Raw genomic sequence first — 24,298 nt, forward strand, 5'->3', positions numbered from 1 at the left:
TGTGATTTAGGTCCAGAAGAAAAAAAAGGCCTGAATGTATCTGACGGCTCTAGCAGGTTCTCCTCAGCCCACTCCTCACTCTGGGGGTCCCCCGTGTTGCTGGGGCTTTGTGGGCCTCCCTGTGTTCAGCAGGGGAGACTAAGAGCCACCAGCTTCACTCAGCGTCTTCTCAGCTCACTGGGTCACTTCCCAGTGACCCAAATTAAGACTTTATATCATTGATCGAAATGCAAGATTAGCCGGTGTTTGGGTTTTTTCTTAAAGTAAACTTCAGCTTGGGGTAAATCTGCTCTGAGATGGGCCCCAGACCACCAGAGGATGGTCCTCTCTTCTTTTGGTGTGATGGCTACTTAAACTGAAAAGTTTGAGGATCACTGTCTCAGGATGAGCCTCTACTCTGAGGCCTAGCGCCCAGCCTCTTCACCTGGCTGTGCCCCAATAACCCTGAGTTGAGAGAGGACACTGTCCTTTCCATGGCTTAGGGCCTAGGAACACAAATCTGCTTTCACCAGTGCCCTGGATGTGCTGGGTGCATTAGGAACAGCTCAACCATCTGCCACCCATGCCAGGAGCTTCATCAGAGCATCCGTGCCAGAGACACCGAGATGTGTCAGCCTCCTGGGAGAGACACCTCGCAGGACAATGCCTGTATTTTTAAAACCATAACAGAGTCAATTTCCCATTCTGTCTCCATCTTGGGCCACCCCCGGAAACAAAACTGTCTGGTTTCTAGCTTCGTAGCCATAGATATAGGCAAATCTTTCACTTTGAGGATCTGAGAATTCGGCAGGTGAATAGAAAGTGGGGTCTTTGACTTACCTTCTGAAGACTGCAGACACTGGATATTGCCTTCTCGGTAAACCCTGGGGGCGGTGGATACCTGTGGGTGCCAAAGTGTTAACCCTGCAGCTGGATGGGGACCCTGGAGGTCTGAAATTGCCTGGGAGTTCTTCTCCAACACTGCTGCACATTAGCATCGCCTGGGAGATTTTTAAAATCCGTCTGCCCAGGCTGCACCCCAGACCACTTAAATCAGAACCTCCAGGAGGGAGCCCAGGTGTTGCTGTGTTTCTGAGGCTCCCCCAGAGGAGTCCACGTGCCGCAAGTTGAAGAAGCACTGGTCTAGATTTTCTGCCCTCTCTGGAATGGGAAAGGGGAGCGGACGGTGCTGGCTATGGCTGGCTGACTGGCTGCTTCGGGAGCTGATTCATTCAGTCCACGGGTTAGATCTTGCCTGCCAGCCCTGGTGTGGGCAGCAGCCTGGGATGCTGCCGTCTGAGGCTGGGAGATCGAGCGTGCCGGCCAGACAGGGCTCCTGGCACTCCCGGATGGGGCGGAAAGCAGGACGGCTGTCTTCTGCGTCAGTCCTGCAGAGGGTGCCCACAGCCACTTGTGTCACTTCCCCAGGTTTGTGGTGGGAAGTGGGGGATAGATGGTCTGCTGATGGGAAAGAGAACAGGAAGGAAAATCTTTAGGTTAAGTCTGCTCTGACTCTTACTGTTCAAAAATAGGCTGGAATACTGGCCTTTGAAAGCCATGATGCGGCTGCCCTTTCTAACAGGGAAATGGCTGTAGCTCATTTGGAAACCAAGAGAGATCTTCTAGGAGCTGCTAGAGTTTTCTCTCCATCACTTAGCTCTTTTTTATAGAGGAGCCTGAGAAGGCTGTTAACCCCTAAGGAGCAGGAGCCTGCATGTTTCATAGATGAAAGGAATACAGCGTGTGTAATAATAATTGGATGCTGGCCTTTCTGACTGGAAGTTCTCAGAGGGCAGCAGGCGCACCCGGTCCCATAGAGAGGTGCCCAGCGGGCTGGGGGCTGGGGTGAGGTCTCCAGGAACCAAGTGGGGAGGGACAAGGAATGAGATGCTTCACTGTGAGGGTCCCTGGGGAGCAAGTCGACAGCGAATGAAGACAGATGTGCAGCTCACACCAGCTGCTACTCCCCTCCAGCAGAAGGGAGTCCCCCAGGGACTACTCCTCCTGGGTGGTCCTCGATGGACCTGTCCCAGGGATCTGAGTGGCCACATAGGAGAAGGGCGAGCCCTTTCCTGGAATCCTGGTGCTTTTCGCTGGGAGACAGGAGTCCCTCCTTGACATCTTCTCGGGTGACACGGTGGCCCCAGGTCCTGAGGCTTCTGGGGACCCACCAATCAGATACACCTTAGCTGAACATTTCACAGGTCAGTAATGTATCGGTCTTGGTGAGGAAGCTGCTCATCCCTGCCTCAGAGCGTGGAATTTCAGTGATCACCGTGGGGGCGGCAGATGTGGGCTGTCCTGGGGTGAGCACATGGTGAGAAGAGCACCGTCAGGCAGACTTGACGGGCTGGGTGACAGGCCCCACGCAGATGCTTACTAGCAGTGGGACCACACACGCGTTCCTTAACGCGTCTGAGCTTCTGTCTGTAACCTTTAAAATAGGAACAGCACATTTAGTGTGTAGGAGATAGTGTGTGGATGCACAGTGCTCTTCTGACCAGCCTCCTCAGAGAAGAGTACAGAGAGGGGCAGACAGGCCTGCGGAAGACGCTGTGATGGAAAAAGGGTGTCAGCGCATCTCCGCGCTGAGGGCCGGGTGTGGGAGGCACGCCAGCTCCCCCCCGCAGCCCGAGCTTGATGTCTTACCGGCCCTGTGGGGTTGGAAAGTGCGAGCAGGAAGTGAACGCGTCCTGCTCAGTGTGACTTGTCTCCCACGGGCTGGTGAGACGGGCAGCTCTGCCCCAGGAATCCGACGTGTTCAGCTGGGTGATGCTGTGATGGCAGCATGGCTGTGAAATTCCCCAGCCAAAGCAGACAGACGCCCACAGGTTGGTGCTGTGTGATGGCAGCCAGGAGAAAATGATTGCCCTCTGGGCTTCAGTTTCCTCATTTGCCAAAGGAGAATCCCAACCCGCCCTGGGGTCCACTGGGTTTCTGAGACAGGCAAATTCTAGGCCGATTTCGACATGCCTGTTTATTCCTGCAAACTGTGGCTCCCGCACGCTCAGCTGCCCAGGAACAACATGAAGACAAAGCTAGGAGGGTGGGCGGCAGCGGACTCGAGAGAAACTCGGGGAACTGACAGGCGGATAGAGCTGCTGAGACCCCAGAATTCTCCCCGGGACACTGAGCTTCACGTCCTCAGCTTCATTCTTCCTGCAGGGGCTCTGGGGCAGGGGTGCGGTCAGAAGAATCCATTGTGGTGTCGTGGGAAGAACGCAGCAGAACAGACGAGTCCCTTTTAGCTCTGCAGACTGTAGGGCTGGAGGCACGTTCCTAACCTCCTCTGAGTCTCGGTTGTCTCACCTGTGAAATGTGGGTGATAAACTGGATCTTGCAGTTTGGTTCTGAGGATTAACTGAGACAATGCATACCAAGCACTTGGCACGGAGGAGGCTCTCGGTAAACCCAGGCCAACCCTGAGCCTCAGCAGAGAAGCGTCATCCCCTCGGTTATCAGAGAAGGCTGCAGCCCCCTGCTCCCACCAGTTGTGCATTCGTTTGATAAATACACATGTGTGTGTGTGTGTGTGTGTGTACATGTGTGTGTGTATATGTGTGTGTGTGTATTAGTTGCTCAGTCGTGTCCAACTCTTTGAGACCCCGTGGTCTGTAGCCCGCCAGGCTCCTCTGTCCGTGGGATCTCCCAGGCAAGAATACTGGAGTGGATTGCCATTTCCTTCTCCAGGGGACCTTCCCAACTCAGGGATCAAACCCGGGTCTCCCGCATTGCAGGCAGATTCTTTCCTGTCTGAGCCACCAGGGAAGCCCTGGGGCCTGAGCTGATGTCCGTGTGCCCTTGGCCCACTCGGCGTGGAAGAACTGCTGTCGTTCCCTTCAGCACACGCTGGGACCGTGTGTGCACGCCTCTCTCCAGCTGTATTGTTACTTCCTTGAGGAGACGACTACGGCTTGCGTGTCTTTGTGTCTCCCATAGCATCTGAATGCATCTTTCCGTAGCAGCCCTCAATGAGCAAAACAGCTTTGCTGACTCAGCAGATTCATACCCAGTGCCTATGTGTCCGTCTTGCAACAAGCCTGAAGGGTGGGGTATGGCCCCCATTTCACGGGCGAAGGAGATTGGCACCAAGAAAGGTTTCAGCCACTTCCTGGGGGTAGCCGGCCAGGCAGTTACCACAGCTGGCATTTGACCTTCGATTGTTCTCAGCCTGAGTCTGTCCCATTCGCTCCGTGGTTCTGGTGCTTACTTACTCTTGGTTGGAGAGGCCTTTGGGCGGAAGCGGTCACTCCCTTTCTCATCCTGAGAAGCGTGTGTGATGCATGTGTCCACCCTCACATCTGTGTCTGTTCCAGAATGACTGTAAGCCCCCCGAGGAGCCTCAGCGCCCGCCCACTCTGCAGGAGATCAAGCAGAAGATTGAGAGCTACAACGCCCGGGAAAAGAACTGCCTGGGCATGAAGCTGGTGAGCATCCGCGCCTGCTCCCCATCCCTGCCCCACCTCGCTCACACCCCCTTCCCCCTCGGAATCCTGGGGCTCCCCTCCCCGGGACAGCGCTCCCCTTTCTTTGGGGCTCTGGAGGCCTCCAGGCTTATGTGAGGCCAAGACCTGGGCTGTCCATGCTCTGGGGAAACAGATTGGGGTATGGAATGAGACCCAGATTCCGTCTCTGGCTCTTTCTCTAAATTGAAGCTTTGGGAAACCTTAATCTCTCTGAGCTTCAGTATAAAATACGTTAGTGCCCATGTGTCAAAGCACATGTAGGCTATGCAGGTGACTAGGGGCCCAGGAAGCCCTAGGCAAGGGGAGCAGGCAGCCCTCCCCTTCTTGATCCTCACATCCTGTGCCTGGGGCAGCCTGCCTGAGTGTGCAGAGCTCTGAGGGAGGAGGGCATCAGCTTCATGCTGGTTCAGAGAGGCCTTCTTCAGGGAGACGCTGGAGGAGCCCTGCCCCCTGCTGGTGTTTGCTGGCAACTGGCTCTTTGGGGCGTCAGCCGAATGGACGCCAGAACAATCCAGTCGCAGAGGTACTGGGGTTTAAGCCTCGAGGGTTTTAGAGAGAGATGTAAGAGGAAATTCAGTGCCCTGGTTCTCTGAGGATCTTATCACAGAGCTCCTCCTTGGTTTGGAGGGGACGACCAGAAGGGCCACTCCAGACCCTGCCTCTTGGCCTGGGGACTCAGCAGAAGCAATCGCCCCATCTGCCTGGTGGCAGGGGATTTGGGGCAAGCAGCGTGAGCCCCTGGGGAGGGGAAGCCGCAGCAGTAGCTAGGTCCTGCGGGCCTTCTCCTGCCGCTGCCCTGCCAGCATCCCTAGGTCAGCAGAGGCGGGGTGGAGGGGGGTGGGGTGAAACTCAGGGAGGCAGGTGGTGCGGGTGTGGCTGGGATGGCACTGCCTCAGGAAAGGCCTCTGCAGCCCGGCGGGTCTGGAGCCCCGGCCCGAGTGGCAGGTGGGACATCCGGCGAGACAGGCCCGCCCTGACCGCACCCAACCTGCGCCCTGGCAGAGCGAGGACGGCAGCTACACGGGCTTCATCAAGGTGCACCTGAAGCTGCGGCGGCCAGTGACGGTGCCCGCCGGGATCCGGCCCCAGTCCATCTACGACGCCATCAAGGACGTGGACCCGGCGGCCGCCACGGACAAGCGCACTTCCTTCTACCTGCCTCTCGACGCCGTCAAGCAGCTGCACATCAGCAGCAGCACCACGGTCAGCGAGGTCATCCAGGGGCTGCTCAAGAAGTTCATGGTCGTGGACAATCCCCAGAAGTTCGCGCTCTTCAAGCGGATACACAAGGATGGGCAAGGTAGGAGCGAGCGAACTGCCCCCCAGAAACTACCCTTCCCGACTCTGGCTGGGCGAGCCCGGTCACACTTGAGCGGGAGGGGTGGGCTTCTCGTGGCGCCGGAGCCCAGCCTCCCGTGTGGCGTCAGGTCTGCGCACGGACCGCCCACCGTGCCCCTCCCTTCACACGTGGCTGCAGGAAACCCACCCCTGGGCGTTCACTTCCTAATCTGTGGAATGGGACCACTCCCTCGAACGTTTCGGGGGATGACGTGCATGGAAACACGCTTCCCACCCTAGCAGACTCCGAAGGTACCAGTTGTTACCCTTTATTCCTGCCAGGCGCCTTTCGTTAGGTTGAAAGGATGGCTACAAACACCCCTGCATCCCAATCGGTCCCGGCCATCCTGAGCCCCTGCCCGTCTACTCCAAGGCGAGCCCAGCCCCCTCTCTTGGTTTGCAGTGCTCTTTTTTTCTTTTTTGTTTTTTTGAGTTTATTTGTCTTACTGTCATTTTGAACCTAAATCAATTAAGAATTTTCCCTTCCTCTAGGAAGGAAAATAGTTCTCTATTTGTAGACTGAGTAGTTTTTTTAAATTTAATTAATTTATTTTAATTGGAGGCTAATTACTTTACAATATTGTGGTGATTTTTGCCATACATTGATATGAATCAGCCATGGGTACACATGTGTTCCTCATCCTGAACCCCCCTCCCACCTCCCTCCCCATCCCATCCCTCTGGGTCATCCCAGTGCACCAGCCCTGAGCACCCTGTCTCATGCATCGAACCTGGACTGGCGATCTGTCTCACATATGGTAATATACATGTTGCAGTGCTCTTCCAGAAACTGTCCATCGCTGACTGCCCCCTCTACCTGCGCTTACTCGCCGGGCCTGACACGGACGTCCTCAGCTTTGTGCTAAAGGAGAACGAAACTGGAGAGGTGGAGGTAGGTCCGGGCGCCTCCGCCTGTTGTGCAGACCCAGCCTACGGGGCTTGCCTCGCTGGGTGGGCGTGGTCCTCACCCTCCAGTGCAGCTGGAGGCCGCCCTGCAGCTGCTGAGCTGGGGCGAGTGTGGCCCAAGGTCAGCGCTTGTCAGGATTGTTTGTAAGCGCTCTGGGGGAGCAGGTCAGGGCCTGTCTGGCAAGGCCTGTGGAAGGACAGAATTCCATGTGCCTACTTCTGAACAGTCAGGGGGGAGGGGTGCTGAGAACCTCCCTGTGTTCCACCCAGATTTTCGCTCCTGAGGATGTCCCAAGGTCCAGCAAGCTCCAACTCTGGGCTCCCCCAGGCATGGGTACTGTTGACTCAGTTCTCTCTCTAGTTCTTGAAAACAGACCTCACTACCCCAAGGGAAGCATCCAGCCTGTGGTGTGAAGTGGGGTGAAACCCAGCTGGTGCTCCCCGCGTTCTGGGGTACCTGGGATGGCAGTGGGTGCATCTTGCAGTCTGTCACATGGCCTTCAGTGCAGGCCTGGGGTTTGCAGAAGCAGTCTTGGGGGCCACTGTGGAAATTTGGGGGATCTAGGCCTGTCTTTTTCCAGTCTCCACCAGGAAGCTCTGCTCTCCCTCTGTTTGACAGAGTGGGAGGTTTTGTTGGGACAGTATTCCACAGAAACTGTTTGAGTGTTGCTGGCCCCATGGGAACCTCACAGGCCTGGGGTTTAGAGGCCTGGCTTCTCGTTCAAGTTTTGCGGCTGTAAGCTCTGTGATCATGGTTCCCTCTGTGGACTTGAGCTTTCTCATTTCTCCAATGTGGAGATTAAACCAGATAAACCTTGATGTTCCGTTGTGCTCAACGAGCCTAGGAGTCAAAGTCCCTGACCCCACGGGGACCTCAGTTTCCCGGGTCAGCCAGGAAAAGCCAGACTTGCCTTCTGTCCTGAGAAGCCATGTCCCGCCAGCCAGGCCCAGGCCCGCCAGGCCCTGCAGAGCTGTGCAAGTGACTCATCTCATTATCTGCGCTGCCAGCCGCGGGAGGCGGACACCCTAATTCCACGGCAGATGAGGAAACAGCTGAGAAGGGTGGAGTTCTGTGCTGAGGGTCACACGGCGGAGCCAGGCTGACGCCCAGTCTCCTGAGTCCAAGCCCAGCTCCCCTCCAGATGTCACTCTGAGGGCTGCATGCTGGGGACCCGTTGCTGGTCAGCCCCAAAGCAGACAGCTCCAGGAGGTCACCAGGGTCTCAGGCAGCTCCAGCATCACGGTTAGGATCTCAGCTGCTACCGAGAAATTTAAGATTATTGATTCTCCAATGAATAAGGCCAAAGCCAATAAAATACAGCATAAGCCAATCAAAACAGGGCTTATGGTCTACTAATTCTCAGCCAGAAGATGCCAGGATTTGAAATTCTGTTGCTGGTATGGCATGGGGACCTCAAGCTTTGTTCATCACACCTGCCTATTCCGTAGCAAGCGGTGCGAAGGGGGAGCTGAGCTGGCAGGGCCCCTCCGTCACGCGATGTCTAACCTGTCTCCTGTTCTCTCTCTCCCCCAATCTCCCTCTCGCCACCCAGTGGGACGCCTTCTCCATCCCTGAGCTCCAGAATTTCCTAACGATCCTGGAGAAAGAGGAGCAGGACAAGGTCCAACAAGTGCAGAAGAAGTACAACAAGTTCAGGCAGAAACTGGAGGAGGCCTTGAGAAAAGCCCAGGGCAAACCTGCCTAGCCAGTCCGGCCTCCCCTTCTCCCGAAAGCCCACAGATTTAATTTTTATTATTAATTATTATTTTGCAACAGACACTTTCTCAGGACACCTCTGGTGGGTGCATCTGTGCCTGCCCATCAGCTCCAGACGTGGCATGACGCCTCTGGCGGCCACGTGTGCGTGCAGGCGCGGGGCCTCCCCGTCGCCATCTGTGCCTCTGCACATCACCCCAGAGTAGCACGCTCGTGTGCAAGATCGGCCGCCTCGTCTCGCCATCTGCAAGCCTTCCGCAAACCAAATAGCTGCCTCTCCCTACACCAGCTGGCAAAGCAAAGGGTTTTAGAGATATGTTCTTTCTCTGGCCTTTAGTCTTCAATTCGTTTCTTATTTGCCATCCACAGTTTCTTTATTTATGAGTCCAGAACTGTAGCATATTCCTTTAGCAGTTCTGAGCTAAGCCTCTGAAACAGGACAGTGCTCATAGAAGAATTGTCCTGGGACTTCCCTTGTGATCCGGTGGCTAAGACTCCAAGCTCCCAATGCATGGGGCCCAGGTTCGATCCCCAGTCGGGGAGCTAGATCCCACATGCCTCAACTAAAACATCTCGTGTGCTACAACTAAGACCCTGTGCAGTCAAATAAATAAATATTTAAAAAAGAGAATTTTCCCCCACCATCGTCAGGTGCCCTTTGCTCATGGGTAAGGGATGGTCATAAAGCTACTGGCCCCAGAGGCTTGGGTCAGAAGCACCAAAGCTGAGGTTACCTGAGAGATTTCCAGAGAAGCTGCAGCTGGCCCTGGCCCTGATGGCCCAAGTCTGTACATGTGTAAACCCAAAGGCATTTATATCTGTGTGCATGTGGTCTTCAGCCACACCTTCGTCAGCTCTGTTTTTAAGTTGCAGTTTTGAATTTAATATTGCCATCATCCTCATTGTTTCCACTAAGGGGAAACCAGCCATTTAACCATTTTTAAAGTCTCCTGCTGAGAGCGGAAATCAGACGGTCGAAGCCAAAACGTGTTGCAGGTAAACGAGTCCAAGCTGTCTTTAGGCCTCCCCAGCTAGCGGCCACGGGCCTGGCTGCCTCGGTTCTCCTCCGGCCTCCAGGACCACCTCGCCCCTCCCTCTGGACACTGGGATCTCCAAGTGCTGCCAGAGGAGCTGCCTTGATTACAGAGTGGGGTGCCCTCCAACTCAGCCAACTTGGGACTCCTTCGTGGTCTGAAGCGTTGTCGGCTGTGGGGCTGGCCTCCTGCTGACCTCAGTGCCTTTTTGTTTTTGGAGAGGGTCAGGAACCTGGGCCTTTGCTTGAGGCTCTGCTGCTGGCTTGCTCCTGCCAGGAAGTGGACCACGGCAGTGTGGGACAAGGACAGGGGAGCCTGCCCCCCAAGCATGGGATGAGGGTCACAAAGTTCCTGCCCGCCTAAGGTCCTGGGCCCTGACTTCCTAGAAGTGAGGTCAAACTGCCTGGACAGGGCAGATCAGATTCCCGACTCTACATCTGTACTGACTCCTTGCTTAGGTTCAAACCTAAAACCAGCCAAACAATTCGAGCCAGGAGCCAGGATGGCAGAGACACTCCAGGGCAGAGGGAAAAGGACTGTGAACTTTCAAAGTGAGGGCGGTTTTCCATTCCAGCCTCTAAGAGACCCATTTCTTCGCTGTTCTCTGCCTTCCCAAGTCCTTGGGTCGATTCAAGCCCGTGCTTCTTTGTGTAGCCTCACGAGTCTCTTCCCCGAGTCCACCTGGCCCCTGATCCTAGAAGGAATACAGCACCTTCATCGTGCACACTTCGTGTTCTTCAGAGCTGCAAAAACAGGACGAGCTAAGCAGCTCAAATAGATGTTTTCCATCATAAAAACCCTAGTTATCTGCCATCTCCTGCTCAGCCTTATCACTTCCCTCCCTTAAAATCCCGTCTCCCTGCTGTGGGCGGGCACAGCACCCTCTCCTCCACGCTGCATGTCTGTAACATGAACAGAAGGCACGCTGCTGCAACCGCTGTGAATGCTGCTGAGACCCCCCCTCGGATGGGGTGGCCATTTTATTTTTGAGAAGAAAAAGAAGTCATGTACATATATACATAAAGGCATATAGCTATATATAAAGAGATGGGGTGTTTATGAAATAAGAAAACTGGGAAAATTCAGACTTTATCGAAAGCACAGTTAGACCAAGGGACCCGGGCTGGGCTCTGCGCCTCCAAAACAGTAGCGAGTGGGGAGTCCCCCTCCCCTCGCAGGGTCGGCGTGGAGCGCCTTCTGCCGTTGTCTTGCGCAGTGTGTGCTCTGGGGCTGTTTTCTTCTGAAATGTCTGTCTTATATGGGTTTAAAAAAAAAGTAATAAAAGCTTGTTGCAAAAATGATTCAGACGAGAGATGTGTTCCTTGAACCTCCCCCTCTCGGGGAAATCTGGGAAATTGCATGGAAATGGTGGAGCTGGGAGAGGGGTGGGGACGGAGTAACGCACACGCTTCAAGGCCAAGTCAGATTTTCTTTTGCCAACGAACAGAAGGATGAAGGCTCCTGTTCAAACCATCCTGAAAACACCTTCCAGGGGGCTGGAGGTGCTGCCACAGTGACGGGTTCTTCTCCATCCCCAGAGCAGGAAAGCAGAGGGACTCACTACAGAAAGAGCACTTTGCAAAGGCGGGGTGGGGGGTTCTCTGGAGCTACGGATGGATGATTAAACACCAGAACAGGCTACTGAGTTAAGCAATGATTCTTCTATTTCTGGCTTTATTTTAAAATCAGATAGGAAGGAGTCTCTGAACATCTGCGATCATCTCACCCAGAGGAAAGGGCTAGATGACTAAGACAGTCCTTTCACCTTAGCTCTGATGTCCATCAAAGGAATATCTCAGTAATTGTGGCGATAACCATATAAAAGTTATTAAAAAGGAATTCTCACCTGCCTTCCAGTATTGATCACACACAGTGCAATCAACGAGGGCCCTCAGTTCATCTGGCCCACCCCTGCCCTCCCTCTAGGAGAGCACCCCTGTCCAAGAGACATTCTTAAAAGTGTTCAGGGGTACAGCTGTAACGTTTGCTCGCTCCAAGAGGTATATCTTTAAATAATTTTGCCAAAACCCAGAAATGAACCAGTTTTTGCATTTCACTGAAACTCATTTGGTTACAATGTGGGATTAAGTTCAAAATTGCACGTTTGACCTTGGTGTAGATTATCTGGCTTAGCACAAAGTTAAAAAGGAACCCCTTGCACAGCCAAACACGCCCTTGCCTCCTCCCGTGTACCTGTGGTGTTCATGAGGAGAAAAGGGAAGGTGAATCAATGCAAAATGTGTCACCATTACTGGAAAAACCATCTGAAGCACGTCTAGACAGCACGGGGTCACGGCAGAATTCTAGGTCAAACCTGAAGAGTGGATGTTCACTGTAGACCTAGCCTCACCATTCACTGGCTTGTGTTAGTAGGGGTGAACAAGGCAAGATAGAACTCAGCCTCCAGTCCCTCCAAGGTTGTGCTAACAAATTATGTCTGTGAGAGAACCTTGGGAGAAGGAAATGGCCCACTCCAGTACTCCTGCCTGGAGAATCCTAGGGACAGAGAAGCCTGGCGGGCTTCAGTCCGTGGGGTCGCAAGAGACGGACACGACTGAGCGACTCCACCACCACCAAACGTTCCCTGTGTTATTTGTATTCATACGAGGACATTTCACGACTACTCTAACTCCCACAGATCAAACTCTGTCTGTCCAAGGGTTCTATTGGAACAGAATCTTGTTTGGGGTCAATTTCTAGAATCTTTTTCGGTTTCATATGCTTATGTTAACAGAGCAGATCAGTAAAATGACGCAGTTTACTTACAGTGAGTCAGCAGTGAAAAGACCAATTATTCAGAGCCTCATAACAAAAGGCAGGGGACCTCACAGACATTTTTATATTCATTCCTTTCTTCTTATTCAAGCCCCAGGTGGGGAATTTGTGAATATTATGGGTATTTTCAAGTCTTTATCTTGGTTTTAAAAAAAAAACAAGATGAGCAAGAAAAAAAGTAAACTGAAGTGTAATTTTATTTTTTTTTTAATGGTAAAAAGCAGGTAACTCTGCAGTGATTCGGCTCAGCCCTTCTCCTTCCTATTGCACAAGGAGGCCCCTGGTGACTGTCAGACTGAGCAGGGACCACAGCAGGGGTCTGAATCTTTTCACATGATTCAGCTGGGAACTGGACAAAAGCATGGTAACCTCTTTTAGGAAAATGGTCATACAAAATCTTGTGCACTATTTCAGAGAACTCCGTGGACTCTCTGAACACTTTGTCTATGAGCCCCAGGTGAAGAAGTTTGGGGCTAAATAAAGCATTAGTTGATTAAGACTCTTAACTGTGGCAAAGTCATCTATCCTGTAGCCATATCACAACCCACAGCTATTTTCAGTATTGAGGGAAACTTACTGTTGTGTGGAAACCCAGGTCCTAATGTGCTTTCACTGTTTATTTCTGGTCTAGCCTAGACTTTGCTCAAGGAAGAGTGAACTGTTCCTTCTTTTGAATGATGAAAAATATAAACATACAAATAGCCCTTTAGATATCTGAAGGAATGATTTTGGGGCTAGGAGGTTAATTAGGTAGTAAGAATAGCAAGAGGTTACTGAATATTTGGTAGAAGGACTTTAAAGACAGGCAGGCTCCCCGGCCCTGAGCTCTGGATGGGCTGTGGGGCTTGAAGGCAGAGTTCACACCAAATGACTGAAGCCACACGAACGCAAGGAGCAGCCTCTAGTGCTCCTTTCAAACGGCTTTGAACCTGAAAACTCAGTACAAGTTTAGCTAAGTGGAAGAAACAAAAGGGAATCCAATTCTGATTAGAATAAAAATTTATTTTAGTAAAGAATTACATATATATATATTTTTTTTTTAATTTGCAAAAACAAAATACTCATATAAGTTACCAGCCCAGAGCCTGGATTTCCACTGGATCAACCACATGAAACAAGAGTCTGTCATTTCTTCTTGCCAGGTTTAGGGGCCTTTTCCAGGCCTTGGATGTGTTTTCGAGGAAGCCGATACTCTTCTACAATCCAAAAGGCAGAAACTCCTCAGTGAGGTTTGCACACGCTCTCTCCTGCCCACCCCTTCCCCTCGGTCTACAATGACCCTCCTTTGCCTCGATCTCCAAGGTCCCCAGGTGGCACAAGCAGTAAGGAACCCGCCTGCCAGTGTAGGAGACGTTAAGAGACGTGGGTTCGATCCCTGGGTTTGAAAGATCCCCTGGAGAAGGAAATGGCAACCCCCTCCAGTACTCTTGTCTGGAGAATTCCATGGACAGAGGAGCCTGTGGGCTATAGTCTGTGGGGCCGCACAGAGTGGACTAAGACTGAAGCGACTCAGCACACACACCGAGGGCCCCAGCTGCAGAGCCGCCTCTTGGCCCTCCCGCCCCACTGTTCACGCCCGCCATTGAACCTCAGTCCAAACTGTTTCCATCACTCGACCTGCCCTTCCACACTCAGCTCACAGTCAACCCCTGCGGGATGGACCACACATCCTCACACCTCGAGGCTGAAGTCCTTCAGCAACTTTCATGTTGCTAAGGACTTTCCGGGTGTGCTTCAGGCATTTGTGATTCTCTCACAAGCGAGAATGCGTATGTCTGAGTTCAGCTGTGTTTGTCTTCTCCTCTGTATTTCACATGGGGACCTTCACTTAAAGGGGTGCAGCTCTAAAAGTTAACTGCTGGGTACTGCCTGAGATCATAAAGTAAGTTTGCTTACTGAGCATTTACTATGTGCCAGACCTTGGGAATGAAAAAGGTAAGGTCTCTGATTCAAGATGCTCATTCTAACAGGGAATTCAGACAGCAGAATAAATCAGCCCTGTTGTAGACACTAATCAGAAATATAAACACAATTGGAAAGTGCTATGTTAGCAGGTTTTTAAATGTCAATTTAAGGAAACAGAACATTTTAAAATGGGACATGTTCTTAGACAGGCTTCCTGTGGCCCCTGAGCTGGGCCGATGAGCCTTAATTAAGGCTGCGAGAGGCCACGAGAGCCATTCGAGGCTAGGGGACTACACGGAGGGAAGCAGCCAGGGGTGACCGCTGGGGTGCACGCGGGGAACAGCAAGGAGAGCAGCGTGGCTGAGGCCTGGCCTGGGAGTCAGGGACCTGCCAGAGAAGGTGGAGGAAGATGGGGCTGGACTGGGTGGGTCTTGCTTATTGAACTTAAAGAGTTTATTCTGCAAATCAAGGTTGGAAGCCCAACTACAGCACTGAGCAGCTGAATTATCTCAGTACAAAGTACTGACCCTGTTTCCTCATCTGCACAACAGAAACGGCTCTTCAGCATCAAGCCTGCAAAAAGCCCAGCAAAGCGCCTAGCAAAGGCTGAGTGCTCAACACATGTTTTATAAAAAAGGAAAACCAGAAAGAAAACTTCCCTACTAGGATGGTGGATAAAACATTGAATCTGGGGGCTAAAAGACAAAGGGCAAACATTAGCTCCACCTCTTGCTGGCTGCTAAAGCTATGCATATGGTAAACTCACTAGAGTGACTTTAGTTGGTAGGAAGATCTTTGCCAAGTAAGACTAACGTCTCTGCTTCTTCAGGGGGGATGCTCACCGAGCAACAGCCGGCCAAGGTGGTGGATCTGATTGCCCTGGATCTGAACCTGCACGCTGTCCTTGAGCCCCGGGGCAGAAGTGACGGTGGTGCTAGCCTGGCATCGCTGCTGGAGGGTGGCAGCCACTGAGCGCGGGTCCAGGCCATAGGCCTCCAAGTTCCGGACCACGGTCACCTGGGCAAGAGAAAAGACCGACGGTGGGTACAGACCACGTGCCCACCCCCAGAAACCTTCCGGGGCCTCTGCAGCCTCCTCACCCTATGCTCACCATCCCTACAACCATATCTATTCATCCAAATAATTTTTGTGCTTCTAAATTGACGTTTTCTTTTTACCCCATCCAAGACAGGAATACCTCAGAGATTCTGAGGGTTCGATTCCAGACCCACCATGATAAAGCCAATATTACGGTAAAATGAGTCACATGAATTGTTTGGTTTCCCAGTGCATATAAAAGTTACATTCTCATACAAATCAAAACTACAATAATGTACCACCTCACACCAGTCGCAATGGCCATCATTAAATTCTACAAATAATGAATGCTAGAGAGGGTGTGGAGAAAAGGGAATCCTCTTACACTCTCGGTGGGAATATAAATTGGTACAGCCACTATGGAGAACAGTATGAAAGCTTCTCAAAAAACTAAAAACCGAACTACCATATAATCCAGTCATTCCACTCCTGGGCATATATCCAGGCAAAACTGTAATTCAAAAAGACAAATGTACCCCTATGCTCATAGCAGTGTTATTTACAACAGCCAAAACATGGAAACAACCCACAACAGATGAACGGATAAAGATGTGGCACATGGAATATTACTCAGCCATAAAAAAGAACAAATCTCAGTAATCCAAGTCTATGCCCTGACCAGTAATGCTGAAGAAGCTTGAACGGTTCTATGGAGACCGACAAGACCTTTCAGAACTAACACCAAAAAAAGATGTCCTTTTCATTATAGGGGACTGGAATGCAAAAGTAGGAAGTCAAGAAACACCTGGAGTAACATGCAAATTTGGAGTTGGAGTACGGAATGAGTCAGGGCAAAGACTAATATCGGTTTGCCAAGAGAACGCACTGGTCATAGCAAACACCGTCTTCAACAACACAAGAGAAGACTCTACACGTGGACTTCACCAGATGGTCAACACTGAAATCAGAATGATTATATTCTTTGCAGCCAAAGATGGAGAAGCTCTATACAGTCAGCAAAAACAAGACCAGGAGCTGATTGTGATTCACATCATGAACTCCTTATTGCCAAATTCAGACTTAAATTGAAGAAAGTAGGGAAAACCACTAGACCATTCAGGTATGACCTAAATCAAATCCCTTATACAGTGGAAGTGAGAAATAGATTCAAGGGATTAGATCTGATAGACAGAGTGCCTGATGAACTATGGATGGAAGTTCATGACATTGTTCAGGAGACAGGGATCAAGACCATCCCCAAGAAAAAGAAATGCAAAAAAGCAAAATGGCTGTCTGAGGAGGCCTTACAAATAGGTGTGAAAAGAAGATAAGCCAAAAGCAAAGGAGAAAAGGAAAGATATACCCATTTGAATGCAGAGTTCCAAAGAATAACAAAGAGAGAATAAGAAAGCCTTCCTCAGTGATCAGTGCAAAGAAATAGAGGAAAACAATAGAATGGGAAAGACTAGAGATTTCTTCGAGAAAATTATCTCTTAAGATACCAAGGGAACATTTCATGCAAAGATGGACTCAGTGAAGGACAGAAATGGTATGGACCTAAAACAAGTAGAAGATATTAAGAAGAGGTGGCAAGAATACACAGAAGAACTCTATAAAGAAGATCTTCATGACCCAGATAATCAGGATGGTGTGATCACTCAGCTAGAGCCAGACATCCTGGAATGTGAAGTCAAGTGGGCCTTAGAAAGCATCACTACAAAAAAGCTGGTGGAGGTGATGAAATTCCAGTTGAGCTATTTCAAATCCTAAAAGATGATGCTGTGAAAGTGCTGCACTCAATATGCCAGCAAATTTGGAAAACTCAGCAGTGGCCACAGGACTGGAAAAGGTCAGTTTTCATTCCAATCCCAAAGAAAGGCAATGCCAAAGAATGTTCAAACTACCGCACAATTGCACTCATCTCACACGCTAGTAAAGTAATGCTCAAAATTCTCCAAGCCAGGCTTCAGCAATACGTGCACCGTGAACTTCCAGACATTCATGCTGGTTTTAGAAAAGGCAGAGGAACCAGAGATCAAATTGCCAACATCCGCTGGATCATGGAAAAAGCAAGGGAGTTCCAGAAAAACAACTATTTCTGCTTTATTGACTATGCCAAAGCCTCTGATTGTGTGGATCACAATAAACTGTGGAAAATTCTGAAAGAGATGGGAATACCAGTCCACCTGACCTGCCTCTTGAGAAATAATCTGTATGCAGGTCAGGAAGCAACAGTTAGAACTGGACATGGAACAACAGACTGGTTCTAAATAGGAAAAGGAGTACGTCAAGGCTGTATATCGTCACCCTGCTTATTTAACTTATATGCAGAGTACATCATGAGAAATGCTGGCCTGGATGAAGCACAAGCTGGAATCAAGATTGCCAGGAGAAATATCAATAACCTCAGATATGCAGATGACACCACCCTTATGGCAGAAAGTGAAGAAGAACTAAAGAGCCTCTTGATGAAAGTGAAAGAGGAGAGTGGAAAAGTTGGCTTAAAACTCAACATTCAGAAAACTAAGATCATGTCATCTGGTCCCATCACTTCATGGCAAATAGATGGGGAAACAGTGGAAACAGAGGTGGAGTTTATTTGGGGGGGCTCCAAAATCACTGCAGATGGTGATTGCAGCCATGAAATTAAAAGACGCTTACTCCTTGGAAGGAAAGTTATGATCAACTTAGCATATTAAAAAGAAAAGACATTACTTTGCCAACAAAGGTCCGTCTAGTCAAAGCTATGGTTTTTCCAGTAGTCATGTATGGATGTGAGAGTTGGACTATAAAGAAAGCTGAGTGCCGAAGAACTGATGCTTTTGAACTGTGGTGTTGGAGAAGACTCTTGAGAGTCCCTTGGACTGCGAGGAGATCCAACCAGTCCATTCTGCAGATCAGCCCTGGGATTTCTTTGGAAGGAATGATGCTAAAGCTGAAACTCCAGCACTTGGCCACTTCATGCAAAGAGTTGACTCATTGGAAAAGACTCTGATGATGGGAGGGATTGGGGGCAGGAGGAGAAGGGGACGACAGAGGATGAGATGGCTGGATGGCATCGCCGACCCGATGGACATGAGTCTGAGTGAACTCCGGGAGTTGGTGATGGACAGGGAGGCCTGGAGGACTGCGGTTCATGGGGTCGCAAAGGGTCGGACATGACTGAGCGACTGAACTGAACTGAAGACACGGAAACAGACTCACGGACACAGAGAACAGAACTGTGGCTGCCAAAGGGGAAGAGGGAGGGTAAGGGAAGGACTGGGAGTCTGGGATTAGCAGATGCAAACTAGTGTATACAAGATGGATAAAGAACAAGTTTCTACTGTATAGTACAGAGAACTAAATTCAATATCCTGGGATAAACCATAATGGAAAAGAATATGAAAAAGCCTATATATATATATATATATATATATATATAAGTGAATCACTTTGTATTCAGCAGAAATTAAAAGCAACGTTGTAAATCAAATGTACTTCAACAAAATATCTTTAAAAAGTTATGATTTCACTATACTGTTAACTGTACAATAACGTTATATGTTAAAAAACAAAGTATATACGTTAATTTAATAATACTTTATTTGTAAAAAGTGCACCCATCACCTGAGCCTTCAATGAGTTGTGATCTTTTTCACAATAGTAACATCAAAGATCATGGTCACAAATCATCATAACAAATAATAATGAAAAAGTCTGAAATATTGCAGGAGTTACTGAAATGTGATACAGACACAAGAAGTGAGCACTGCTGGTGAAATGGCACCATCAGACTTGCTTGACACAAAATTGCCACAAGCAATTTTCAATTTGAAAAAAAAAACACTGTCAGCAAAGCATAATAAAAAGAAGCACAATAAAACAAGGTGTGCGTGTATACGTTACACATTATATTTAGTGGGACAGATACTCTATCTCATATAGAACATATACTTTTTTTTGTTTGTTAAGTTGCTAAGTTGTGCCCAACTCTTTGCAACCACATAGGCCATAGCCTACCAGGCTCCTCTGTCCATGGATTTCTCAGGCAAGAATACTAGAGTGGGTTGTCATTTCCTTCTCGTATATATGCTTTTTCTAAAGTTTTTAAAAAAATTTTCAATAGAGAATTTAAAACATAAATAAAACTAGAAGAGTACAATGAGCCCCATGTACCCATCACCAATTCCAAGAATTTACAACTCATGACCAACCCTGATTCATCTATATCCCCACCCACCCGCATTCCTATGTTATTTTAAAGCAAATCCTTCTAGAAATCTCATCTACAAATATTTCAGTATGTATCTCTAAGAGATAAGAGTCTTGTTAACATAAAAACAAAACCATCACTGTATATAATTATATATTCAAGAAATGGTGGCTATTGGTAATTATTAAACTTATCATCACTTCGTTCTCATTTATTGAACGTTTATATGCCAAGGAGTATTGTAAATATTTCACCTTCTATTCCTTCATTTGACCCTCACAGTGCCTTATGAGGTAGGTATTATCCCCATTCTTCATATAAGGAAACTCAGGCAAAAACGACATGAAGTATCGTGCTCGAAGTCAAGCAGCAAGGCAAAGCCACACTGGAATCCAGTCTGTACTCTCAAAGCCTACACTCATAACCACACACTTCTAGAGTCTGTCTTTTGGGATTTCTACCCAATAATCCTATTTCTGTCTTCTCAAGACAGACAAAGTAAACGCAGTCCTTTTCCCAAGGACAGCTTTTCACATATTTGAGGACAGATGTAATTTGTTCTTACAACTGTGTTGCCAAGCTAAACACGTTCAGTTCTTCAGCAATTCTTTACCAGTTATTTTCACTGAACAAGGCCCAAGAGCCAACAGAAAGAGAAGGGCTGAAGGCCCATACCAGAGTTCTAAGGAAAAAGTAAATATAAGATCCTGTTTACTTTGAGAACCAGGCTCTAGCAAGTTTCCTAGCACAAAATCCTAGAGGACAGTGAGGGAGGGGGTCAGCTTCACCTGTTTTACACAGAACCCAGCCCATTCACACAAACACGGGTGTTTCCTAAACAACTTTTGAGGTGTTTGAGGCCAATTTAAAAATCTCCAATCACATTAGAGAGACTAGAACTTAGCAGGAAGATTAAATCACCATCTTCAAACGTTGTTATCTCTTAAAAATTACCTTTTTGTTGGAAGCTTTCTGTGCTAGGGTGATGTCAATTGGGCAGATCCTGCCTTTCTTCACAATGGGCTCCTGTCCCGGAAAGGTCACTTGATAGGCAGGCTGCAATTTTTCCAAACATCTGAAATGGGAGTTAACGAGTTGGAGGCTGATAAAGCCAGCAGAAGCCATTTCCTCACAGCTCACACCCAGCGGGCGGCTAGATGGAAGCCGATCTTGCAGGCAGTGGCTCGCCTCTGGCTGCGGAGTGGAATCATGCAAATCAACTAGGGAGCTCCACCCCAGACCAACTGAGTCAGAAACTCTGATCATGAAGATCCATTTTTTTAAACTGTGCTACTGTAACTGCTTTACACTGCTGAGTCGGTTTCAGCAGCACAGCAAACTGAATCAGCCATGCGAATACAAGCACCTCCGCTGTTTTGGACCTCCTTCCCATTTAGGCCACCGCAGAGCACCGAGTGGAGTTCTCTGTGCTACAAGAAGGCTCTCAAGGAAGGTAACTGTTAAGCTCCCCAACATGCAGCTGCAGTGGAGACCCACCAACTCAGGGAAGGGGACATCTGAGATGAGCCCCTGGAAACTGTCCACAGGTCTGGTCTTCTGAAAATCTGCCCAGCAGCCTTGTGGCAGATTTCTGTCTCAAGACTCTACCTTACCCAGCCGGATAAAGCACAACTTCGCATTGCTGACAGGTTCCAATCATGTACCTTTTCTAGACGCCTTTACCAAAAGGAATTTCTACCTTTTGTCTAACCAGATTTTGTTTTGCTAGCATATATATTGGGAGAGACAAACGTTTTCTATAAAAAGCCAGATGGTAAATATTTTAGGCTTTAACAGCCATATGGTCTCTGTTGAAATTACTCCACGTTGCCATTTAGCAAGAACACAGAGTAGATATTATGTAAACAAATGGGTGTGGCTGTGCACCAATAAGACCTTATTCACAAAAACAGGTAGCAGGCCAGATGTGGCCCACAGGCAATAGCTTGCTAACTCCTGATATAAATTATTTTCGGTTTTGGTTCCATGGAAAACAAAAGGTATAAGAATCCTTCCTTTGAAAAGACTGACTTTAAGACAATCCCCATCCCCCACTCCCACTTTCTTTTTGTTTCTCTTTTTGAAGTTCTTACTTTCAGTTAATGTTCTTTTCCTCTCTCCTTCTCTTCTGTATTGTGTTGGCCCAAATCGTCCCAAAGACCCTCCACGTCAGAATTACCCATGCCTGTGTTTATGAGACTGACACAGTGTGAACTATGGGACGGAAGAGACGATGGCAGTGACGATCCTGACGTCCGATGCGACAGACGTCAAGGGGAAGGGATGGCAATGCTGGAGAGGGGGTGCCAATCCCCACTACCTGCCCAGGAGACTGTCCCACGGAAGCTTCGTGACTGTGTGCTGTTCATCCTTCTCTAAGATGCAGTCACAGAGGATGGGATCCAATTTCACGAGACTAAAGGGAAACAAGAAGCAATAAGTAGCCCCAGGATTCATCTCTCATGTGTTGTTCACAGTCAACCAGGATTATTGGAACCAATTAGGGGTTCACAGTCCAGGATGCAACGTATTCTCTGGATGGGAGGTACACAGGCTTTCCTAGAATAAAGGAGAAGTAGGCAGTGGATGGCAAAGTGGTATGGGGAAAAAAATGCGAACACTGGGATCCCTGGCTCAATTATGTTATTAACTAACCATGATGAAGCCAGTAGTTCCCAACTTTTGGATCACGAGGGTGTCTTTTGTAATTAACAACAACAAAAAAATTAATGGCACACTCATTTAGTGGTTTACCTTCTGTATCCACCTACTAGGAAAATAGAGAACACCATAAAGCTAAGATGGCTTTGGTAAAATTTTCTGAAGTTTGCCTTTTGTTCCTCACAATAGCACCTGCATTTGACAGTCAACGGCAGATACACATGTTCAGGTCACTCTTGTTGTTTAGTCACTAAGTCATACCCAACTCCTTTGCAACCCTACGGACTGCAGGCTGCCAGAAGTCTCTGTCTGTGGGATTTCCCAGGCAAGAATACTGGAGTGGGTTGCCATTTCCTCCTCCAGGGGATCTTCCCGACCCAGGGATCGAACCTGGGTGTCCTGCACCAGCTGGTGGATTCTTCACCACTGAATCACCGGGGAAACCCCAAGATACATATGAGATGATGCTTCTTCAGGCTGCAGTCAGTGTGGATGGTGTATATGGATCTGACTACCCTAGCTACAACTCTCACTGTCCACAGCCTGTGGTTTAGAAACCACCGGCCTTCATTATTTCTAGAAGGCTGAGATCCCTTGCACCCCGCCCTCCAAGCCACCCCCCACATCTGCTGAAGGTGAGTGTGGAAAGACACAGGGCAAGCCCTCCTCCTCATCCACTCACTTTTTGTTGTCTGCATCCACCAGGTCATTTTTCTTGGCGTAGTTGATGACGAATGTTCGGACCTCACTGCCCTCCAGGACACTCCCTTTCCTGGGTGAGAAGCGACCAGGAGGTTACTCAGGCTGTGCTGGGGGACAAACCGCAAACAGCAAGACTCACTCCCTGCTCAGCAGGGCGCTGTCCTCGGCTTCTCGAGCTCTGCATTCTTCCCTTCTCCTGCCTGAGGCCCGCAGGGCCGTGAAGACTCGTCACAGGTAGAAAAGGGAGAGACCTACTCTCTCGCTCACTGAGTCCGGAGACCCTGCCCAGGGGAAGGAGGCTTGAAGCTGGGTCTGAGGGGAGGGGGAGGAGAGGGCAGAGCAGGTTTTGCCAGTCACAGAAGAGCACTACTCAGGCTGAGAGGGTTATACGCCAGAACACCAAGCAGGCAAGAGAAGGGCTGCTCTCTGAAAACTCACTTGTGGCCAGACTCCTGGAAGAGCAGGGTCATGCTGGCTGGGACACAGTAGAGGGGTTTTATATCTGGAGGGTGATAGGGCTGTTCCCTGCTACCCTCCTGGATTGTCTGGGAGGTCGGGGAGGGCTCGGGTATGACGAAAGATGTGATCCTGAAACCCAGCAGAAGGAAAGAAAAAACACATTTTATACTAGTGTCTCCGAGCTCCGCAGTCCTGGCCCAGGTGCCCCGGGGCCAGCTGAGCTGCGGTGAGCAGGCCCCCGGCACTCACCTCGGGTGCTTCCAGTCCACGGCCACAATGCTCTCCACCCCTTTGCTCAGCTCCTGCACCTGTATAATCTGCTCCTGCTGCATGTGCTGCAGGAACTTAGAGAGCTAAGGGAGAGAGCGCCAGCGGTAGGGGGCCTCATCGACTCCGCACACGCGCTGAGCGCCTACGATGTGCCGGACGCCGATCCAGGCAGGGCCTGGGGGGGACGTGGGACAGTCCCTGTCCTCGTCCTGAGGGCTGGGGACTAACGGGTGAAGCCCTTCGGAACTCAGACTGGGTATAAAGGGCTGGGAGGGAGAGAGGGGAGTGGGTGCCCACCCAACTGCCTCAGCCCCGGGAGAGCTTTCTTACCCCACTATACCTGGAATCAAAAAGCTTAACTCTAGCATCAGCCCTCAGACAGGGCTTCCCCACGTCAACCAGCTCACGCCATGAATGCCCTACACAGCTCCCTGTGCGGGCGTGCAGAGAAGGGACCCACTTACCTTTTTGTAGCTTGACTTCTTTATGTCCAGTTGTCGTCCTTCGGGGCTGATGGCAGATGGAAAAGGCAAGTTAAGCTAACAAAGCAGTAGGGTGAGACCTGCCTGACGCTGAGAGGAGGCCGTTTCCTCAGCCTTCCTCCAGGATGCTTGGGAAGAGGCCGCTGTTCCAGAACTTTCTACTTGGTTGCAGCATCAGAAAGAGGTAAAGACTTCAGACACTCTAGACCCTTGCTGTCCAACACACCTTCCTGTGAAGAGGGAATGTTCTCTGCTATCAACGTGGTGGCCACAGGCCACATGTGGATATTAAGCACTTGAAATGTGACTAATGTGACTGAGGAAATATATTTTAAATTTCGTTTAATTTTAAATAGCCACATATGGCTCAT

At 49.7% G+C, this 24,298-nt stretch overlaps 2 protein-coding genes across 11 annotated transcripts in view; one reads left to right on the forward strand and one right to left on the reverse strand.

Annotated features, from left to right (window-relative positions):
* RASSF5 (Ras association domain family member 5) overlaps positions 1 to 10,741 on the forward strand; it is a 73,321-nt gene extending 62,580 nt beyond the window's left edge. For both annotated transcript variants that reach the window (NM_001113760.3, XM_005216690.5), the window contains 4 exons: positions 4,296 to 4,406; positions 5,448 to 5,745; positions 6,560 to 6,675; positions 8,243 to 10,741. In NM_001113760.3, the coding sequence (NP_001107232.2) occupies positions 4,296 to 4,406; positions 5,448 to 5,745; positions 6,560 to 6,675; positions 8,243 to 8,395 (678 nt within the window). In that variant the 3' untranslated portion in view covers positions 8,396 to 10,741. The remainder of the gene's footprint in view (positions 1 to 4,295; positions 4,407 to 5,447; positions 5,746 to 6,559; positions 6,676 to 8,242) is intronic.
* Positions 10,742 to 13,196: 2,455 nt separating this feature from the next.
* The window catches only part of EIF2D (eukaryotic translation initiation factor 2D), a 53,862-nt gene continuing 42,760 nt past the window's right edge, over positions 13,197 to 24,298 (reverse strand). For 6 of the 9 annotated variants that reach the window (XM_059875356.1, XM_059875355.1, XM_059875351.1 and 3 more), the window contains 8 exons: positions 23,910 to 23,955; positions 23,425 to 23,528; positions 23,155 to 23,304; positions 22,697 to 22,786; positions 21,674 to 21,769; positions 20,308 to 20,428; positions 14,963 to 15,137; positions 13,197 to 13,411 (listed from right to left, as the gene is read on the reverse strand). In XM_059875356.1, coding sequence (XP_059731339.1) covers positions 13,341 to 13,411; positions 14,963 to 15,137; positions 20,308 to 20,428; positions 21,674 to 21,769; positions 22,697 to 22,786; positions 23,155 to 23,304; positions 23,425 to 23,528; positions 23,910 to 23,955 — 853 coding nt within the window. In that variant the 3' untranslated portion in view covers positions 13,197 to 13,340. 9 annotated transcript variants of the gene reach the window in all.

This window comes from Bos taurus, chromosome 16 (genome assembly GCF_002263795.3).
Source record: "Bos taurus isolate L1 Dominette 01449 registration number 42190680 breed Hereford chromosome 16, ARS-UCD2.0, whole genome shotgun sequence".
NCBI classification, from domain to species: domain Eukaryota; kingdom Metazoa; phylum Chordata; class Mammalia; order Artiodactyla; family Bovidae; genus Bos; species Bos taurus.